At 38.1% G+C, this 21,981-nt stretch overlaps 1 protein-coding gene across 1 annotated transcript; it reads left to right on the top strand.

The window, feature by feature from the left end:
- The first annotated feature begins 1,248 nt into the window (after positions 1–1,248).
- Positions 1,249–11,921, top strand: LOC139709780 (charged multivesicular body protein 3-like). The gene is made up of 6 exons (XM_071621742.1): positions 1,249–1,376; positions 4,188–4,248; positions 5,075–5,254; positions 7,004–7,125; positions 8,988–9,096; positions 11,437–11,921. Exons 1-6 carry the CDS (start codon positions 1,332–1,334, stop codon positions 11,580–11,582), a joined length of 663 nt encoding a protein of 220 aa, XP_071477843.1. The 5' UTR covers positions 1,249–1,331; the 3' UTR covers positions 11,583–11,921.
- The last annotated feature ends 10,060 nt before the right edge of the window (positions 11,922–21,981 follow it).

The following is a 21,981-nucleotide window of genomic DNA, read 5'->3' as shown; positions in this document are numbered from 1 at the left end:
TATACTTGTGTGCCACTGAGTAATAGCTCCATTTGCATGATTTTGTGAAGTGGGGATGAAGTTTAATACATACAAAAATTCATGTTTCGTTAGTATTGCTGACATTCAGGGGGTTTCATGTTTATTATGTTGTTTTTTAGATAAACAATTACAGCAAAGTACCAGGATGGTTCTGAACACAGTCCATATACAGTATAACCAAAAAATCAAATTCTCTCGCATGTCTAAAGAAAAAAAAAAAGATGAATATTGTCCAAAACAAACACCATACATGGTACCTGATAAGCATCACCCTGCAATGGTTGCAAGTAAATTAATTATATGAGAAAAGAGGTACAAGGAATAAGTTATAATTCGTAGAGGCAATTAAGAACATTTTCTTCAACTGAAAAGGCAGACCGATGTCTTAGATGTAGAGTTTTAAGTTGAACTATATGACAAGTCAATGTGATATGTTTTTTTTTTTTCCACATTTCACACAATCAATGTGAACAGAAGTTGTAAATATCCAGGGTAAACAAGCAATAACACTATATAAAAACAAAAAGCCTTGTATTATTGGTACAAAAGAAAATGTTTAAACCCACTTTTTTAACCCGCTGAGGACGAGTCCCGAGTATAGTCGGGCAAGTGTCTATGGAAAATGCGTGTTGTAGCAAAATCAAACCGTCCTCAACGGGTTAATCATCACTGCACAAATGTCATCAATTATTATATTACTACCTTGTACATCATTGGCATCCTTCATGATAGTAATGAATGATTCAAATGATGATAATGATAATGGTAATGATATAAATATGACCATGTGATTATTATACTTATCACTAATATACTATTATTATCAGTAGGTAGTAGGCCTATAGTAGTAGTATTTTGAATGTCAAGCACATTTTCAGTACCTTTGGTAGGTCTTGACCTTTGCTTCACAAGTCATTAGTTTTACACACACACACACACAAAAAAAAAACAACAACAACAATAAGACGCTCAGGATAGGTGGTTGTGACATTGAATTTTGAACAAGAAAGAAGTAGGTAAGTGAAAATGCCGTGTACCATGCGCCGCACCCTTGCATGTGTAGTCAGTCCACCAATGACATCATCCCTTTTCATGTAAATGACAGAGTTGTCATAAAGGTAACCTGCACCATATACCACCTAATGAATCAGAATGCTGAAGTTAGCGTTCGTTGTTGTGGCCATGGTTGTGACGCGAGCACGAGTGCATTTAATTGTTGGCTGAGTTCAATATTCCAAAGAAGAGCAATACAAGCTTCGCTCATCGCTCGTATCCGAGACTCCTGGGAATAGTCTTTGTAGGAACAGATCATGGGATTATTTGGTAAAGAACCGAAAAAAGACCCAAAAGAACAGGTAATGTTTATACGCCATCTTTTTCAATATTGAAAGATGATATTGTGTGCATCGTAGGGTGCTAAGAAATGCTAATTATTCTGTAGTCCCATGTGCTGAATTTGATGTAACACAGGTTAGGTCTAACTGGTTACAGAGACTCACACACCTAATTTAACAGTTAATTGATTAGAATCTATTCTAAATTACTGGCTCAGCATCAGCAACACGTCACAGATTTTACTACACGCTACTTGGCTCTCGACTACTCTAGAATCTAAATTCTGAGTCCTTCTTCCTAGAACCTAGGCTAGAACGAGAACTAGACTAACAATTTATGGGCGAGGCGAGGCTCTCGCCTTTCCTTGCTAGAAAAATGTTGAAAATGTATGTAACGTTAGAATCTAGTAGATATCTAGTCTATTTAACACTGCACTGGATCTAGAAACTCTAAAGTTAAATAGATTCTACTCTAGAGTACATCCGCGAAAGAGTGAGTGAGTTGTTTTGAGGGCGACCGACACAGCACAGAAAGTCGAAGTGGATATCAACCCTTCCCGTCAACAGATTTGATTGAAAAGTGGTTGGAAATGAATAAGCTAAAATTGAATTTATTTGGATTTGAATGAATTCATTTCTTGTGATTTTGATGGAGTTTGGGTTTGCAGAATGTGAGATATCGACATGATACAAAGGAACATTTACAAGCACGAGTGCTTACTGTAAAACAATATTTTTGCAGCATGAAATTTTCACGAGTTGCGTCTTATTCAATGAATAGTGTAGACAAGAACTTTTGCATGAATTTTTAATTTGGCGAATTTTGACTCGTGTGAAATTCATGAAATTAAAATGCACGTGAACATTCCTAGTTTTACAGTATACCGTAGTTATGGGTAAACTCGGCCTAGCGGGTAAAGTCGGCCCCCAGCGCACGCAGTACAACTACTTGTACTGCGCGCGCTGGGGGCCGACTTTACCCGCTAGGCCGAGTTTACCCATAACTACGGTATATGCTTTTGCAATACTTTTATTAATTTTTCTCTCCGCCTAACATTTGATAGAAAGGGTGTTCGGCATAATCGTGATATAGTCCCCACCATAGGCCCCAACACAGTGCGCGTGCACCCGCGGACTAGGGTTAGGGTATAGGGTTAGGTAGGGTTGTATTTAGTACGGACATGCAGCAGTGGGGACTATATCACGATTATGCCGGGTGTTCTACATAAGCACTGATCGCAGTAGATTTAGACTAGAGGTAGAGCTCTAACATTAGAGAGGCCTAGAAAATCTACCTGCATATAAAACACAGGACTATCAATAATTTCCTTCCATACACAGTCTGCTTTACAAATGTCATGATGGTGATCATGGTGATGATGATGATGATACAGTTTTGCGTCTAGATGTTGTGATTAGGTGTAGTGAAGTAGGCACCCTAGATTAGGTATAAGGTAGTTGAGTGAAGCCAGTGCCTACCCTGAATGGGGGGGGGGGGGGGGGGAACCCCTCTACGTTTCACGCTTCATAATTCTGTAACGCAAGAAAACCTCGTCATGGGGCTTCTTGACTTTTTTTGTTCAAGTCTTCCACATCTTTTGAGATCAAATTTGCAATGTCTGTGCACACTTTTATGAAGCCATACCTATTACATAACTGCATATCACCCCAATTTTGTGATTTTGTGTACATTTCTAATGGAAAACAGTGTTCTGTCATGAAACTCATAGAGCCCTGATTGTTTTTTATATTGATCACTTTGATTAAGTTTGTGCTAATTCTCATATGGTTGAAAAGTGGTCCAGTGACAATTTCCAATAAAAAACAAAACAAAGCAAAAGTCAAAAAGCAAGGAAGTACATAAGAATAGTAAAATACCACGTTACATTAGAATTCAATTTACTTTGGAAGTTTTTATAATTTACAATAAATTATTATTGAATATGTTAAAACAGATGTATAAACCAAAAAAGTAGACTCTGATTAGGGTTGATTTGAGCTTCAATGCCAAAAGTCAGATTAACGAAGAGATACCGATTACAATTCTTGATCCCAACACTGGATGTTGGCATCAAACCACCACGAAGTCCAAGGGAATTGCGCAACAAAACAAAACAAAGCAAAAGTCCGAAACGCCACCTCTCATCAAGCGTTCGTAACAGCATACATATCTCACTTGGGGTAGAATTCAGGTATTTTTGATATTCCTGTTTAATGTTAAGGTTTTTTTTTTTTCTCAAATAATATGAGTTTGTGTATTATTATCGCCAAGGATTAATTTTGCATTTCTTCATTTATATAGAGTATTGCTATTGTGTTGATGTTATGATGTAAAAAGGAATGTCCTAGATATTTTGTGTTTGTTTAGCTGTTATATTTTGTCATTCTGTTGCAGGGCCCCCTAGGATAACAGTGTGTAAACCACTGATGGGGCTACCCTGGGTAAAGAAAACTGAATAAATAAATAAATAAATAAATAAATAAATAAATAAATAAATAAATAAATAAATAAATAAGATAAAGTGATGGCACATATGTATAGTTAAAGTCAAATATTAAAAGATGTAGTCATGACTGTTTAAGTGTACATTTTATAATTGCAGTGTTTGCATCAGCTGGCCTGTAGTATTACATAACAAGTCTCAGTTATACTGATGTAACAGTATTGGTAGTCTTTTTATTTACACATACAGGTACACGATTTTACATGAATCTGCCATTCATTATTTAAAAAAAAAAAAAAATCTGTGAGTGTAGAGAAAATTTGCTTACTCAAGGAAATAGTTTTAGAGTATTCATGTACATAAAGTGCTTCCTGTTTGATTCATCCAGGTAAGAGAATGGACCACAGCTCTTCGGAAAGAGGGTCGACAATTAGACAGGCAAATACGTTGTAAGTATGGAAACTACAAATCATCATCATGTATTCATTAAAGAAAATACCACATGCCAAACATGAAAGAGTATCTAGGCATATGATATAATTTTTTTTTTGTCATTTATCATAATCATCAGTGTTTGTGTGTGTGTGTGTGTGTGTGTGTGTGTGTGTGTGTGTGTGTGTGTGTGTGTGTAAAAAAGAAAAAAAATCTTAAAGATGAAGTGCACCAGGCATGCACCCCCTTTGATTTTTTTTTTCTTTTTTTAATAAAAGCATGAAATTTGCACGATAACAGGGGACATTGTGCTTAATGCTTTTTTTGTGTGTCTTTTCTTTTCTTTCTTTTTTTTTTCCTGTCAGTGTCAGGTGATGAAACCAAGAAGAGGCGTGAAAGAATGTGAACATTTTACACTTAAGCTCTTTATCTATTTAATTATTTATTGTGTTTGTTTGTCAGCTAATTAACCCTGGAAGTAGTACAAGAAAATTCCTATTAAGGCCCTTTTTTTTTTTTTTTTGCTTCTCAGCTGATGAAAGCTGGAAGTCACTCCCTTGTTTGTTTTGCGCCCCCCTTTATGGAATTCCTGGATCCGCCCCTGATAGTGTGAATCTACCGAAATGTGTGTGAATCTACTGAAATGTGTGTGTAATGCGTTGTTCATTGCATCATTCAATATTCTTGGCCTGTCAGTCTGTGGTCAGAAAAATGCATGTTAACAGATGTAAACGACATGTTTCTCTCCTGCTGTGTGTGACAAATATTGTGCAAACCTTTCTCCCTCATTTACTTCACCGTGCAAACCCTCAAACAACAAATATTATGCTTTTTGTCCTGTAGCTATTGAGACGGCTGAAATGAAAGTCAAGAGGTCGATCAAAGATGCAGCCAAAAAGAATCAAATGGATGTTTGCAAGATCCTGGCAAAGGAGCTCATTCAGTCCAAGAAGGCCAAGAACCGTATTTACAGCTCCAAAGCTCAGCTGAACTCAGTCGGCATGCAGATGAAGAACCAGTTGTGTAAGTCATGCATACAGTTGTAGACAACCAAGTCAGCTGTAAAAGTGGAAATGTTCATCGTGTTGAAATTTTTCGCGCATTTTGCGCAACCAGAAACTAGCGCGAAAATAAAAGCATGCGAATATTTTTGCTTGCCATATGTTCCATTAGGTAATGTCTTGATTCCGCGGAATTAAAAATGCGCGAAACTCTTCTCACCCCGTTGAGCACAAAAACTTAGTCCCCTGAAAATATCCACTTTTACACTAATTTGAACATATTTTAATCAGCCAACTTCCACCTCAAAGGCCACACTTTAAACAGCTACAACAGTGTATTGGGATTTTAACTCACCGCCTGCAGAGGTGGACTATCTAAACAGATGTTTGTATCTGCTCTCAAAGCTGTTGCAATGTTTATGTACATGAAACATTGCACAGAAGCTAGCTAGCAGTGCTCTGAGTATCAAACTGCATTTAGCTTCCAACTAATTTCCAACTAAAGTTGATGAATATTGTCTCCCAAACTAGCAATCCAAGTCTCGTGTGACAGTATTCTGTCATGTTCCAGACAATCAAATCAGTTTTCTGATTTCTTTTTTTTTTTATAGTATTTGTATGTCACCTTGTTGTGTTAGTTTTTTTTTTTTTATATATTCATATTTTCATTTCCAGTTTCAAGGTTTATTATGGGCTGATTGAGTAGATTTTGACACAAGATTGTACCCATGCTATGCCTGAAAATGTGCTCACTCTCATTATCAAAATGTGTTGTATGATATTTGATATATGATCATTCCGCAATCACATTACCCTCGGTCACACTGCGTGAAACTGTGCATAGTTTGCTTCCAGATATCTTCCAGAAGTTTTAGCATGCGGTCACATTACAGACAAAACTATGTGCAGTTTCAGTGCTAAAAAAACTACCTGTACTTTCGGTCTGATACAGGAAAGAAAATGCAAATGTGCAACAGCGTACCAAAGAATGCACAATGTACATAAACAACATGAATAGAGCCATTATGATGTCATAAACTTCTAGAAGTTTCAGCTGCACATGGTTACAACACACAAAACTATGCATAGTATTTCATGAAGTGAGAAACTTCCCAAGTGCATGCAGGAAGATTCACAGGAAGTTTGAGTTTGCAGTAACGCTTCGCGAACTACGTGAAGCAAAATACAGGGTAGTGAAACTATATATGTAGTTTCGCATAGTGTGAACGCACCTGTTATGTATCAATGCATAGTATCGGCAATAAGGATTTTATGGCTAGTGTCAAGCAAATTTTGCTAAACTGATGATTGCTCTGGTTCTATTATCACTTTTATTGAACTTTGAATCAAGGAACATGGCTAATTTGTATATATTTCTGCCTACCACTCTCGAAGTGCATAATTCAAACTCAAATTTGTTTCTTTTCAGAATGCATAGCAGATGGATATTTAGAAGTCTTTGGTGGTCATGGGTTCATGCACAGGCGCTTTACAGAAAGAAAAATTTGGTGAAATTTTGATGATGATGATGATGATATGAAAAATTAACATAGTGCCTTTGAGAATACAGTTTTGATGCACTTTGCAGCTCAAAATATATGTTGATGAATGAAAACCCGAAGAACATTAAAGATCAACAAGAAAAATAAACATTAGTGAATGACCAGGTGAAGTCATCCATGACTTGTATTCATCAAAACTGTTCTTCAAATGGTTGTGTCTTGATTTTCTTTTTGAAAGTGGTGAATTTTGTGGTGGTTTCTTATTTCAGCCTTACTGAGAGTGAGTGGGGCACTTGAGCGGAGTACGGTGGTAATGAAGGCAATGCAGGCACTAGTCAAGGTTCCAGAGATTCAGTCCACAATGATGGAGTTATCAAAAGAAATGACAAAGGTGAGATGCGGACAGTAACTCACATTGTTAATTGAAACCAAATCTGTCAAAGAATTATATTGATTCATTATATTTGCAAATACATAATACATGGATGTATTGGACAGAAAATTTGACCAAAGAACCCAACATTGTGTTTAAGGATATGTATGGTGTGGTGTCCTGTCTATGTTTCAAGTTAGTGTCACAAAGAATATGTACATCCTTATGAGAAATTTTGAAATTATCATCATCGCACATGCAAATAATAAAAGGAATATAAAGTCAAAAATTCCTCTTACACTGGATTATTCGAAGGTGCTCAGAACACCATGCTGGCACATGACTAAACAGCGTATTGAAGTGGTGGTAAAGTCCAAATTATTTGTCCTATTTTGCTCAAATGTCGATAATCTATCATGTAAGTTTCATTGGCACCATGTAAGATAGATTTCATGTTGAGTTACAGGGAAACCTTTAAATGTCCTCATTGTATCAGGTATCTTGTTATATCAGGGATAAAATCAAAAGAATATTAGTCAAAATAGGACATTTGAATTACATTTTTTAAATTATGTATTTTACATGTGCTGCAATCGGTAATGCTTTCTCGTACTATTAACACGTATGTTTGTAGTCTCGTTCTATGCCTCGTTTTGTTTTGTTTGCTTTGCTTCATGTGGTGTTATTTGTTTTGTCCTCTGTCTTAGTATGTTTTATTCTCTCCATGTTGTAAATTTTAATTTTGTGCTTGTTTTAATATGTTTTATTCTCTCTGAGCTCCTTTTATCATTTGGATTTTCAATGTTTAAATTGCAATATGTATATGATTTGTTTTCAAGGGTACATTCTTTTTTAACAAGCCTCTGGCTTTCTCAGAATTGTACCTGCTTCATTTTGTAAACATTTTATATCCAAACGATTTTTATTACTGAATAAATGTATGAATTGAATTGAATTGAATATTAAAGGAACGGGACCTGCAGAATTATCTTATATAATGTCAGATATCTCACTATATCAGACCTTGTTGTAACAAGGTTCCACTGTACAATACAGTAGGACCTTGATTATCTGGCCATCGATTATCTGGATTCAATGTTATCCGGACATCTACTAGCTGACATGTGTTCATGTATTTTCAGTGTCAAATCTTACTCAAAACAAACACATTCAACCATTATCATCTGAATGCACGACAGGACATATTTCAATTGCCGCAGTGAATTGTAACTTTTCAGTCAGTTTGTCAGACGATATGTCGATGATTGGTGCCGCGCTTGTCACTGTCACTGAATGCACAGCAGTGGCCACAGTACTGTATACGCCGTTATTTTCGCGAGGGTTTAATATTCGCGAATTTCGCGAATTGCAGTTGGATCGCTAATTTAACAACACGCGAAATTGTCTCCATGCGCTTTGTTGATAGAGCATTAACGTAAGCGTCGGCGTCAATTCGCGAAAACAACACCTCGCGAAAATGTCTATATGACCTCGTCATTCGCGAAAATATCTGTACGCGAAAATAACGGCGTATACAGTACATTACAGTGGCAGTATTCGACGAGTGGCGATATCGATCTCATTTTCAATGTCAATCAGACAAACAATACATGAATGGACATGAAGGGATATTTTGCTTATATTTTGTTTTATTTCCACATCATCATATGAAGTATCAAACATTACCATGCCATGCAGATAATCATAATATTGGTAATAACATGTGTATACCCCTAGCATGATAGGCTGGAAAGTGCTGTATTTGAGCATATCACTCTTATCCGGCCAAATTGATTATCCGGAGGCCCGCCGGTCCCAACGTGGCCGGATAATCAAGGTCCTACGTACTGCATATTAATGTCGTGTTCCCATCTCTCCAGGCTGGTATCATTGAGGAGATGATGGAGGATACATTCGAGTCGCTGGATGATGTGGAGGAAGAGGCTACCCAGGAGGAAATTGACAAGATTTTGTTTGAGGTGACTGCAGGTGAGTAAATCAATACAAAAAGGGGCTCTTCCCAAATGAGAAGCTAGTTTTCAGTTGTGTAACTATCATCAAACAGTTTGTTTTGTAGATTGGTATAACAATCAGTGTGTATTCATGTCTTTGGAGAGTATAGTGAAGTGGTGTAGATTTGAGTTTTCAGCCTGAGTTTGAATGAAGTCAACTTTGCTAGAGATGATATTTTGTCTGTCGAGGGTGTTCTTTTTAGATCACTCTAGCTTACCTGTAGATAACATTCGCAGTGAATGAAGTAGCTTGTGTTGTGATTCAATCTTACAAAAAGGGGGGGGGAGGGGTTTACATACTCCTTACAAGAACAAATGTGACCCGCCACAACAAAAGGATCCAAAAGTCGCTGATGGCTGAGCTGAGAAAATCAAGTTTGAAGTCAGATCATCAAAATCGGTCAAAACCATCAAATTTCTGTTGTTGGCATAATGTTGTAGTCTAATGTTTTGTCTATCATCTGCCAAAGTTTTGAAGTTAAATGATCAAAGGAAAGGCAAGAAAACAGCATTTTCCTGGGCCATGATTTTCCGACTTTCAACGGAACAGTAACGTGTCCGAAGATTTGGATTTAGCGCCGCAGGTAGACTCCGCCCCTAGCAATGAGGGACTGATCTTATTGGTCAGTGCGTGGCATCCTGGTTACTGATTGGTTGTGCGTAGACCGCTGGTGCTAAGCTTGAATGAATATCATGGAGGTTGCTATGAGTGGACCTTCTATTGTTAAGAGGTGTGAAAACTGGAATACCTCCCATTGATCACGATTGCGTCGCAAGAAAACTTTGAAGGCGGTTTTCTCAAAACGCTGATTTCCTAGACCACTCAACATGGGCTCATAAAATCATCAATACGTGTATCTCTGTAACCAAATACTTCTATGAGTTGTGTTATGTATGAAATTGAGGCGGAAGAGTGAGGGAATAATGTCATGTCATTTTCAGAAAATTGACCTCCCTTGACTTTCGGATCCTTTTGTTGTAGTGGGTCACAAATCTGAACATGATGTGCTGTAGGTAGTATTGTGTATATGTATGACAGGTTGCATGAAGTATGTTTCTAGCTTTTGTCCACAAGTGCACTCAAATCACAACGAAGATCGAAGGGGGATAGAATCTATTTTTTCTTGAAGTTACTGGAATGAATGAATTGGTGAAGATCAATGAGGGTGCCTCAAGGCAGATGCCCAAGTGCATTATGTCAATAAGAGCAATAAAATCTGGTTTCCGCCAACAGAATGCAAAGAGAAAGAGGTGGCACACTGTTTTGATCATGTGAACAAGAAAAGATGAAGCAAACATGGTGTGAATGTAAACACATGAAGTTTCTTACAGAAAAGAGAAATTCAAGGTGTGATTATTATATGGGTTATGTAATGGAGGTGTGTTCAAGCAAGGAGGTTGAAGAGATGGAGTAACAACAGAGTTATTCCCTTTGATCTATGTTCGATGCTGCCGCTCAAAAATATTTGAAGCATGTGCCAAACAGGATCTGCCGCGCCGATACGAAGACAATTGACTCGTGTCTCATTGCATAATCACCAGCCACTTTCAAAGGAAGATATGTCTTTGTGATGGTAATTACTTTTCGTTATCCCTTCTTATGAAAGCTAGGTGGTACAGACACGAGGATGCGCGAACAGAAATTGAGGAAAAAATGCTGAAATGAAAATGAAAATTACTCGACTGGGCATACGTGGGCACTAATCTGATATATCTATCAATAAAGAATTATACATGAAGATTAGTACTTGTTAGTTTCATTTGGGGAAATTAAGTCAAAAAGTGATAACACCAGCTTTCCAGGATGGTACAGTTTTAAACATTTTCACATAATACAGCTCTGATTTACACTTTTGCGCAAATTTCTGAACGGAATTGACTTTTGTTTTACATGCTTTCTTAAGTGAAATTTCATTTCATTTAATAGATAGATAAGCAAAATATGGCCAACATTATGATAACGTTCAAAATGAATCTTCAGATTGCTCAGCAAGACGGCGGCTTGGAACATCGATCATCAAAGGCACAAGTGCACCTGTGGAATTCTTTTGTACATCAATAGAAATCTGACAACTGTTTCAATAAATTACAGCCAGTTGGAACTCCATGTATAAAACCTCCTTGGTTCAAGTAGATAAGATGCTGCGTGTGAGAGTGTGTTCTTTTGTGGAGCAAGGACAGTAGAAGTTTATCTTCAAGATTCAAAGACCAGCTCTACGGCAGTGAGTCAGCCAACTTCAAGTTGCACATTGATGCCATGATAGTGACTTCAGTGACAAGTAATCACGAGACATGTCTTTCATTTTTCTCACCATAGGGAAACTCTCTGCAGCGCCCTCTGTCAGCGATGAGGTGCCAGGCGGAGCAGAAGCAGCAGTGGCTGGCCCCGAGAGTGAGGAGGAAGAGGAGGCGGAGGGAGACCTCCAGGAGATGCAGGCCAGACTGGAGGCTCTCAGGAGCTAGTGATAAGGAAGTCATCAAGCCTGGGTCAAAGACTAGCTTACAAAGCGCTTCTTTCTATCACAAGCCAGTGATGTACATCTGTGTCAGCTTGGGATGAAAGACTATCAGACAAAGAATATAAACGAAAAAAAAGACCATGATGTTGATCTTAGTGTGCCTGGAGAAAAGACTAGCTACAAGTAGTAAAAACGAAAGAAACGGAAAAACCTCAAGAGCCATTGATGTCGATCTCCTTGAACCTAGGTGAGGACGAGCAGACAGAGATCCTTCAGAATATATGACATGTAAGTCTGGTTGTTGACTGAGTGTATCAGTCACTGGTCCTAACAACCTGGCATTTCATAGACACACACACACACACGCACACACACACACACACACACACACACACACACACACACACACACACACACACACACACACACACACACACACACACACACAGAAATGCATCTCACCTGGTATTGAAAAAAAAAAAATGAGGATAAGATTATAGAGGTGCAAATATGTATTCTAAAACGAATGTCCTACACCTCAAGCATGGCATCTTGATGCAGTCGCTGTGCGATGCTATGATGTACATGCGTCATATGTAGGATGTTGCTTGACCCTCCTGATGCAATCTGTATGAAGGGAGAACAGATCATCAGGTATGTCGTAGAATGTCAATGAATTCTTTACATACTGCATCTCAATGTAATTGCTCTATTTTGTTACAGATGACTTGTGTTTCTTGATTCCAATGCATGACGAGACTTGAACTATAGTGTTCTTATGACATCATGCTCCTTAATTTTGAGAACATATTTCAGGTTCAAGACTGAGAAATGTAAGAATATGTGATATTGTACTCCATTATCCTCATGTAATTTAAACACAAAAGCTCTGTCAATATTATTTATGGATAAATAGATTTGATAGTAAGATTTTGATTTAGGCATCTCTATCATGCTGTATGTGGTCTGTGGCCATTCAAGCCAATTGCAAATGCCACCCTATTCTCATGCCTCAAATTTGAGCAGTGCAAAGGACATCTCAAGATCTGTACTCGGTTAACTGGGCAGTCCCATTTGCCATGGCAACACCAGTTGTAGAACATGTGCTGAAGCAAAGCCTACCACTAGACCAACTATCCTCTGGTAATGAGTCTAAAGGAGTGCCCCAGCAGTTTAGTTCCCAGCCCACATTTGTCTTTCATGCTTGATTTAGAGTGCTCTTGCAAATGCCACTTCACCATAGATCATCCGTTTCTTTTAGATGTGAATAGGTTGAAGACCCAGATTGTTCCTAGCTCAATTGTTGATAACAGTATAACAATGATTTGTATAACTTTATCATGTCCTTGCTATGATTGTTTCCTCAACTATCTTTCCCAATCCCCCCCCCCCCCAAAAAAAAAACACCACAAAACAAAACAAAACCAGGAAAACCTTTGAGTGGCATAAAGCCTCTGGTGATGTTAAAATAGGCTGTCATTGTACAGTACAGAATGAGGGTCTCGGTAGCTGTGAATGAAATATTGGGCTTCTAACACCAGCTTGTGAAGCAGGGACACAACCAGTGCAATGTATGTCATGTGAGTCCAGTGTTACATGTACTGATTCTTTGCATCTTTTTTTTTTTTCAAATGGAGGGCATTCGTATAGAGATGAGATGGTAGTTGTAGTAATATACTCTAGACGTATGCAAAGTCAATGATTTTGACCGAAATTTTTAAGTCGTAGTAATGAATTACATCCTTTAAGAATCTTAAGATCATGACATGTGAAGGAAAAAGCATGTTTAGTGCTGGTTAAGCAAAAAAAAAAAAAAAAAATATATGGCAAAATTTTGCATGAGCTTTTCAGGTTGTGAATAGGCTATTGCTATATAGTTTGTAGATTTAAATTTTATTCAAGTGCCCATGAATTTTAATGATATGTTTCATTTAGAAAGTCACATTATCTTACTACGTGTATATTGTGGATAGGAGTTTGGAAGCCAATGGGCCTAAAAATGCATAAAACTAGCAATTGCTTATAAGCAATTGCTTCAAGCACAAGCACAAGCTCATCTAGTAAAAAGTCTAGCTCAAGCAATTGCTTAAATCCATATACATAACCTTTTGCTTGTGCTTACACCTTTTGCTTGTCCCGCACAAGCAATTGCTTGCGTTTTCAACAAAAGGGACATCACGCCTGTGTGAACACAAGAACAAAGGCGGGTTTGACAGCTTGTATTTGAAAGGGCGTGTGTACAAAATTGTATGCGAAAACATTTCCTGACTTAGCAAAAGAGCTATGAAATGACACTTATAATAATACACACACACGGACGCACACACATCTTTACACACACATGTACTGGCTGATTCCCATCACTGCTTATAGTAGCCCGGATCTGCCAGATCGCACGTGGAGAGAGGTCTCCCTGCTCTCCACAGATGTCAGACATCCTACCTGTTTTTCATCACATTTTGCGTGCTAACCACTGGACATTCCTGTTGTTGAAATGAAATAGTTTGTAACACTACTTAGGAGGACTTTCTTGTAGATTTCTACCACTCCTGCACAAGCAATTGCTAGTTTTTATGCATCTGCTCCAATGTTGTAACCCAAGTTTTAGGCCAATGTTAAATGATTAGTAAGACCAGGAATTTACTGAACATGCTTACTTCATGATTCAATACTCTGAGCTACAATGTACAATGGTTCAGTTTCGGTCAAGCTCAGTTCCCTCTCCCCCCCCCCCCCCCCCCCCCCATTCCTTTCTGACCAATAAGAGCTACCCGCTACAGATGTCAGCCCTTGTATAGTACCAATAACCAGGGTGGGTGGCAGAAAATGAAATGAGCATATTATACCGCTTAATGTGGCCCCTTAGTAGATAAGTATAACGTTTGACTTACTGTCCCATTGTGATATACAGATAGTGGAAAAGGTACAGTTCAGATGCCTAGAAAATGTCAGACCACATTCAAAGAAAACAAAAGTAATTTAACAAATGCCCCTTCTCTACCAAGTCATTAGTTACTGGTTTTGCATGGAGACAAAATCTTAAGGGGAAAAAAGTCAGGGATTTTGTGAAACAAGGTTTCAATTTTTAATTGAGTATACATGTCCTGTTGCTAGAACAACTCCTTGCACATGGTGCACTAGGTGCAGGGCACCCTTGGCCATTGTTTCTCTGTGTGTGTGTGTGTGTGTGTGTGTGTTCTTTGTTGAGTTTGCTCTTGACCGAACACAAGCCCACAAAGTAACAGCAGATGTTAAAACTCTGTTCTTGATAAACCTTCACAACTTCTAGTAAGCTTTTAAAACTTTAAGAAAGCCCCATCAAATTTCGTGCAAAGTGTGTAAAAATTGGTCACCTCTGATATTAGAAGAGTCAGTAAATTTATTTTACAAAGCAATAGTTCTACCCATGAAGAGCAATGCAATGTCTGTCTTAAAGAAAAATAGAATGCAGTCCTGTGATTACGATTTCGATTCTATTATATGTTATCATTGTTATGACTATTGTTTATCATTATTTCAAATATTATTGTTATTTCGTTTATCATTGTTTATTATCATTATTATTATTATTATTATTATTATTATTATTATTATTATTATTATTATTATTATTACTACTACTACTACTACTACTACTACTACTATTATCATCATCATCATCATCACTGGTTTTAATCATTGAAGTTTCTTGCTATGTAGACGAGCAGGGAAGGAGAACAAATGTGAAAGCTCACAGTTAAACCACTTGATTCCTTTAGGGATACCCTCCAATGTTGCATGTACATGTAGTTTGTTTTAGTGTATGAAATAAATTGCTATTTATAGTTTACATTACTAGTATTGTAAAAGGTTCCATGCTGCGAAATGATACATGTCAGATTATGCTCCTTGTTTTAATCTGTAAGTCAGAATTGGGATATGTACATAAAAGCAACATGAGGCAAGGTAGAGCTACTGAATGATTTGACGTTGTTCCAGGATATTATTCTTTGAAAGAGCTTGTCATATCACTGCAGTGAATACTAACAGCTAGAGTTATTCCTAGATGATTATAGACTGTATGTTGATGTTACTCAGGAGAAATTGTCATTATGCCAGAATGCATGCTGAGAAATGACTTCTGTTAATGTATTGTTGTCCACTCCAAGAAATGGATGGAACTATGTGGGAACCATGAAGAAATTTAATTTGCTCTCGTGAAACTACATGTAAATTATATTTGTTTATCGTAAAGACTTCTACATAATATTGATCAGGTACACATACCTTGCCACAAGTAGCTTTTACTGTGCAGTGGCCTGTACGAAACTGCAAACACAATTAGGAGCAGAGGATTCTTGCATCATGGAAGACACTTGTACTTATTTTCGGTGAAAATGAATAAGATTGGGGTATATTAAGGTTTAAGTTATAAGACATACCATTGGGCTGTTTATGTGTAATCACAGTTAAATGTGAGCATGCACAAAACAGTGAGCCGCTCTATATGAAATATTAATTTTGTACATATACAGAATTCTAGCTGTGTATTGAATACAATGTATCTTGTAAATACTTCTTATCTTTCTATGTCAGAAAAGTAAACTTTGCAATTAAAATGTAAAAGAATTTCATAAGACAAATACTTGTGAGTCTTCTCGTGCTTTGTTAAAACTACTGAATGATGTCCAATGTCCAACACAGATTTCAGACCGAGTGTAGATGGCATGAAAATGTTCTTCACTTTGTAGCGTGGGTGCCAAAGTCAGATATGGGCCTAACCATGTTTTGTCGGCCACCTGCTGTTTTTTAATGGTTTTAACCTACTTTGAGGGTCCTGAACCCCAGTCTGGATGATGCAACTCCTGTGTTCTTTAGGATTTTAGGATACTAAAGATTGCTGCCAAATTCTGAAATTCCTACGTGTTTTCTTATAAATAATAACACATTTGAAAAAAAAAAAAAAATGTTTTTTACACATGCAAGTGACGCCAGACCATGATTCTCTTAGAAATTTTAAGTCATTGGGGGTCAAAGGTTAGGTTAAAATGCTAAAATTACACTATGTATTTACTTTTGAAATTACATGTACCTATTTTCTCCATTTTTTGGAAATGACTCATTTTATTGTCCAGCCCACCGGAGGTGAGGGGAGACTAAGGGATCGCCTGCGGCATCCGTCCGTCCGTCCGTCATCTGTCGGTAACGCTATAAAAACTTGAATTACTCTGTACTCTGGGCTTCAATTTGAATCAAACTTGGAGGGAAGAGTGGTCATACAAAGTTTTACCTTTTACCAAGTATGAAGGTCACCTCAAGGTTAAAGGTCACTGGCAGGGGTCAATGAACTTTTAGGGCCCAATGTTAAGTTTTTAGGGCACGTTTTGATGATGGGTCATAACTTTTGATCCATAAGTCCATTTGTTACTTAACTTGGGTGGTAGATGTCCCTTGGGGAGTTGATGGTCACCACAAGGTCAAAGGTCACAGGCAGGGGTCAATGAACTTTTAGGGCCCAATGTTAAGTTTTTAGGGCACGTTTTGATTACGGGTCATAACTTTTGATCCATAAGTCCGTTTGTGACTAAACTTGGGTGGTAGATGTACCTTGGGGAGTTGATGGTTACCACAAGGTCAAAGGTCACAGGCAGGGGTCAATGAACTTTTAGGGCTCAATGTTAAGTTTTTAGGGTGCGTTTCGATTATGGGTCATAACTTTTGATCCATAAGTCCGTTTGTGACTAAACTTGGGTGGTAGATGTCCCTTGGGGAGTTGATGGTCACCACAAGGTCAAAGGTCACAGGCAGGGGTCAATGAACTTATAGGGCCCAATGTTAAGTTTTTAGGGCACGTTTTGATTATGGGTCATAACTTTTGATCCATAAGTCCGTTTGTGAGTAAACTTGGTTGGTAGATGTCCCTCGGGGAGTTGATGGTGGATCGCCACGAGCTCAAAGGTCACAGGCAGGGGTCAATGAACTTTTAGGGCCCAATGTTAAGTTTTTAGGGCACGCTTCGATTATGGACCATAACTTTTGATCCGTAAGTCTATTTGTGACCAAACTTGGATGGTAGATGTACCTTGGGGAGTTGATGGTCGCCACAAGGTCAAAGGTCACAGACAGGGGTCAATGAACTTTTAGGGCCCAATGTTAAGTTTTTAGGGCGCGTTTTGATTATGGGTCATAACTTTTGATCCGTAAGTCTGTTTGTGATCAAACTTGGATGGTAGATGTACCTTGGGGAGTTGATGGTCACCACAAGGTCAAAGGTCACAGGCAGGGGTCAATGAACTTTTAGGGCCCAATGTACTGTGCATTTAATTATGACTCCTAACTTTTGATCTATAGGTCCATTTGTGAACCAAAAAAAAAAAGGTGTTGTACGTTTGTGGGCGAGACACATTACGGCACTTGCCTTGTATTTGTAATCAAAGGTCAGAGATCAAAATGTCCAATCATGTAAAACTCCTTGTCACACATTGTCACCATGTTCTGTAAGCTATATTGGGAGAATGATACGATATAGCGGAGGCATGCCAGTCGCCGGACATTTTTTTTTCTCTCTCTCTCTCTCGCTCTTTCATTCTCTCTCTCTCTCTATATATATATATATATATTCGGTAAAACAGTTCTGAAGCAGCGGTTTGAATTCGTCCGCCGCCTGTACTGTATTGTCAAAAAAAAAAAAGAGGAAGAAGACAGTTGCATGTACTTTCATTGGTGGTGGGTATGCATGGAACGATATGAGTTTGTGGTTTTTTTTCGGAAAACGTAGCAACTTTTCTTTGCAAAGAAGACTGGTATGAAGCTGAAACCCGGAGCTGATAGTTGAGATTTTCATCTCAGAATTCATCCTACCAGACACAGGGCAAACTGAGTGTAGAGATCGTCGCGTGGGCAGTACAGTAGTTTTGTCTTGATTCTCATCGTCGGAAGTCGGCATGAAGACTGAAACCACCATATCACGATGACATTTCACATAGACAGCGATGGGACACAAAAAATAAAAGTTCGTCATCACTTATCAGCCTACGAAATGAGAACGGAGATGAGAAGATATTTCTCTCTGCTAATATATCATTATGACTGTTTAGCACGCGTGTATCTTTCTCCAAGTAGGAGTACGTGTCTTATTTTCTGTGAAATCCCATTGACCCGAATCCCACAAATTACGATTTGTCTTCAGTAGACGTTCTCTGTCTTCGTTGGCTAAAGCGTGACTGAAACGTACTACTTTCCTCTGTAAAGCGATCATGTGACTGTCTTTTGTTCTTATTTGTTCTAGTTAAGGAAGGGGAATGGCTTTTAAATGTCAAGATTCTGATAGTTATCGTGGTTTATGTCGATTTGGCGATTAGAAAACACACATCCTCTTTCTCATGATCGTTGGTTGATAAACATCACTTTCTAACTCCACATCTCTTTCTTTGTTTTTACTCGAAGAGCCGTCAGGATATTTTTATCAAAAATGATTGAATTGTGCCAACAACAACAACAACAAAACCCAAACAAACACACAAAACCGGGAATTTTATTCGACACTTCTAAATTCTGAACAATGTAATTCCCCAACCCAACCCCCCAACCCCCCCCCCCCAAAAAAAAAAAAATACATAGACCTATGTAAATACTACGCAGCTATTTCAAAGATTTTGGGGTGTTGTTTTTTTTTTCCGTCATCTCATCTTTAAAGGAATGATTCATGGCGTGTTAGTTACACAAGTACCCAGTGTTCTTGGGATCAAAATATCGTTTGTCAAGATGACTAGAGCTATAAGACGTCGTTTTGAGTTCTGCGGAAGTTGACATATCAAACTCAAGCAACAACAACAACAACTCTTATATGCATTGTGCCGTCTCTTTCTTGTCGAGAAGAACTTGGTAACCAGGACGTCCGACCTCGGTCGAAGATGATGGTTGGGAGAAGGAAGAGGAGGAGGAGGAGGAGAGGAGGTTGATGGATGATGATGAGGAAGATGAGCATCCGAAATCCTGCTTGTGTCATCCGGGTGGCAAAGCTTTTTCGATAGCGCCTTCTCTGATGACACGTCTACCACGGTGTTGAGTTCCTCTCACCTCCCTGGTTTAGCCGACCTGTATGTGCCTTGACTCTTTCCGATGATATCAACTCTGATTTTCTCTCTCTCTCTCTCTCTCTCTCTCTCTCTCTCTCTTACTCTCTCAGATGTCGTCTTTGATAATGCTAACGATGTCGCCATTGACGCACATGAAGTTCGTACTGGAAGTACATAAAACAACTGTAATGCCTCTGTATACTAGTAGCTGCCATTTTCGAGTTGCTGATCGAAGAAGCTGTTTTGACGTTGGTACATGTATAGTTTGCTTGAAGAAGAATGCAACGAGTAAATTTGTGGACAAGAATTGTGAAATTCGTTTGGGCGTAGTTACGTTGATTTAAATTGATTAAATTGAATTGGAGAAAGTTTAAAATTGACCGGGAAGTCCCGTAATGACCTATTCCTCAGAAGACGAAACACTATCCACGTGATCGACATCTATTTCACTTCGAAGTAAAAATGGATGACATTCCGCTAAACGATTTGTGGCTTGCTGAAATATCATAGACCGGTTGTAGGAAGAGGTGGGTCGCGTTGACTTGAACACCACGATTTGTCCAATGCCCTCCCCCTAACTTTTGCCGAAATGGTGTGTTGGGAGCCTGTCGGCTTTCAAATACTTTTTCTTGGTAGTATTGATAACAACAACATAACAATGCTAATAATTGAACTTATACGAGGAGAGGAGAAGATGAACGAGAAGAAAAGAAAAAAAATGGTGAAGATGAGGAAGAAGAAAAAGAAAGAAAAGAAGAAGGAAAAAGACGATGAACATGAAGATAAAGGAGATGATAGAAAAGAAGAAATTTGCGTTCGTCGTAAATACTATTATTTATTATTTGAGAGTTACCTGAGGCTGCTCTAACTGTTTTTATTATTGAACATAAGGAATTTCTGTTTACTCTTAATTGTAAATTTCACACAAAGTTACTACTGGCTATATAAATGGAGAATGCAGAAAGTACAGGGATGTGGACACACACGCATAGGGCATACGCGCAAAGACACATTCATACTTACATACGCACACAGGCCAAAGAGGTAAGAAATGAGCACATACACAAACATGCGCACGCACACACACACACACACACACACACACACACACACACACAAGGTAACCATTCCTTTTTCTTTACTTACAATTTTCCATTTGCTCTAAATTAGCAACAATACGAGGTTAAAATTGAGATAACATCACAATGAGAGAGGTGTAATCGATCAAATCAGAGTTTTTTATTTATTTATTTATTCATTTAAGAAACCTGTTTGTGTATGTATATGAGCGTCTATCTACATTCTTATTATGTCAGTTTTATATTGAGCTCAGATACCTTAACCTGACTATGTATATTCCAAAACATCCTATGCAGGCCTAATTACCACTAGAATTTAATGACCCATCTGCCCTTATTTGATTATGGTTGTCGTAATTGAATCTTCCCCCTTCTCAATCATGGCCAAGGCCGATGAAAAATTAATGCATCAAGCAGTGTGTCAATTAGGATAAGCGCCGAAACCTCTTCCTTAAAACGGAGAAAGCAATGAATAAATGAATTTATACAAAATAAATAGAGGCATGCATTAATTCATTCACTGAGTTGACACGAATTGCAGATTTTACTGGACAACGCACAAATCATATGAAATCCAACACAGGAAATACTGCTCGCTAATGACTACCGGTACTTTCACACATGCAGACAGACACACGAGCGCACAAGCATAATTAAAGGGTGTGTACAGTTCTGGTCAAGGTGAGGATTTAGCTTTTACAATTTTGCGAGATATTCAGAAACACATTCTATGAGATGTCAACGAGCATGCAGTTCTAAGGGGTATCAAAAGTTTATTTGATGAAATCAGTTTTGAAATGGCTGAGATATCCAAAAACAAGGTGAAACAAAGAGATCCTAATAAAAGGCGTGGCCTGTAGTCTTGTATTATTATCACTTTTTTGGATATCTCAGCCATTCGAAAACCAATTTTCATCAAAGAAACGTTGAATCCTTCTTAAAATTACATGCTCTTTCATATTTCTTAAGAAGTTTCTCATCATCTCACTTAGGAATGTAAAAAACATGAATCCCCACCTCAACCAGTACTGTACAGCCCCTTTAAGATACACACACGCGCGCACACACACACACACACACACACACACACACACACATGCACCGATATATATGATGTCATTTTTCATTCTGCAGTATCGCTGAAATCCTTTTGAAATTCTGTTTGGTAATCGGCGATAACTTCTTGAAAAAAGAGGAGAAAAAAGAAGAATTGAGAAGTGTGTAGATTGCATCAGTTTTGCTTACAGCATAATGTATAATATCAAAG

Source organism: Diadema antillarum, unplaced genomic scaffold (genome assembly GCF_040938485.1).
Source record: "Diadema antillarum isolate AM-2024a unplaced genomic scaffold, OU_Dant_1.0 seq00001469_RagTag, whole genome shotgun sequence".
Classification (NCBI taxonomy): Eukaryota; Metazoa; Echinodermata; class Echinoidea; order Diadematoida; family Diadematidae; genus Diadema; species Diadema antillarum.
This window is presented reverse-complemented; position numbering and strand designations above follow the sequence as displayed.

Excerpts from the sequence above, each read along its gene's own strand:
- LOC139709780 (XM_071621742.1), top strand. The coding sequence starts at position 1,332 with ATGGGATTATTTGGTAAAGAACCGAAAAAAGACCCAAAAGAACAG. Across the intron at positions 1,377-4,187 it reads AAAAAGACCCAAAAGAACAG|GTAAGAGAATGGACCACAGC; the intron begins GTAATGTTTATA and ends TGATTCATCCAG. Across the intron at positions 4,249-5,074 it reads ATTAGACAGGCAAATACGTT|CTATTGAGACGGCTGAAATG; the intron begins GTAAGTATGGAA and ends TTTGTCCTGTAG.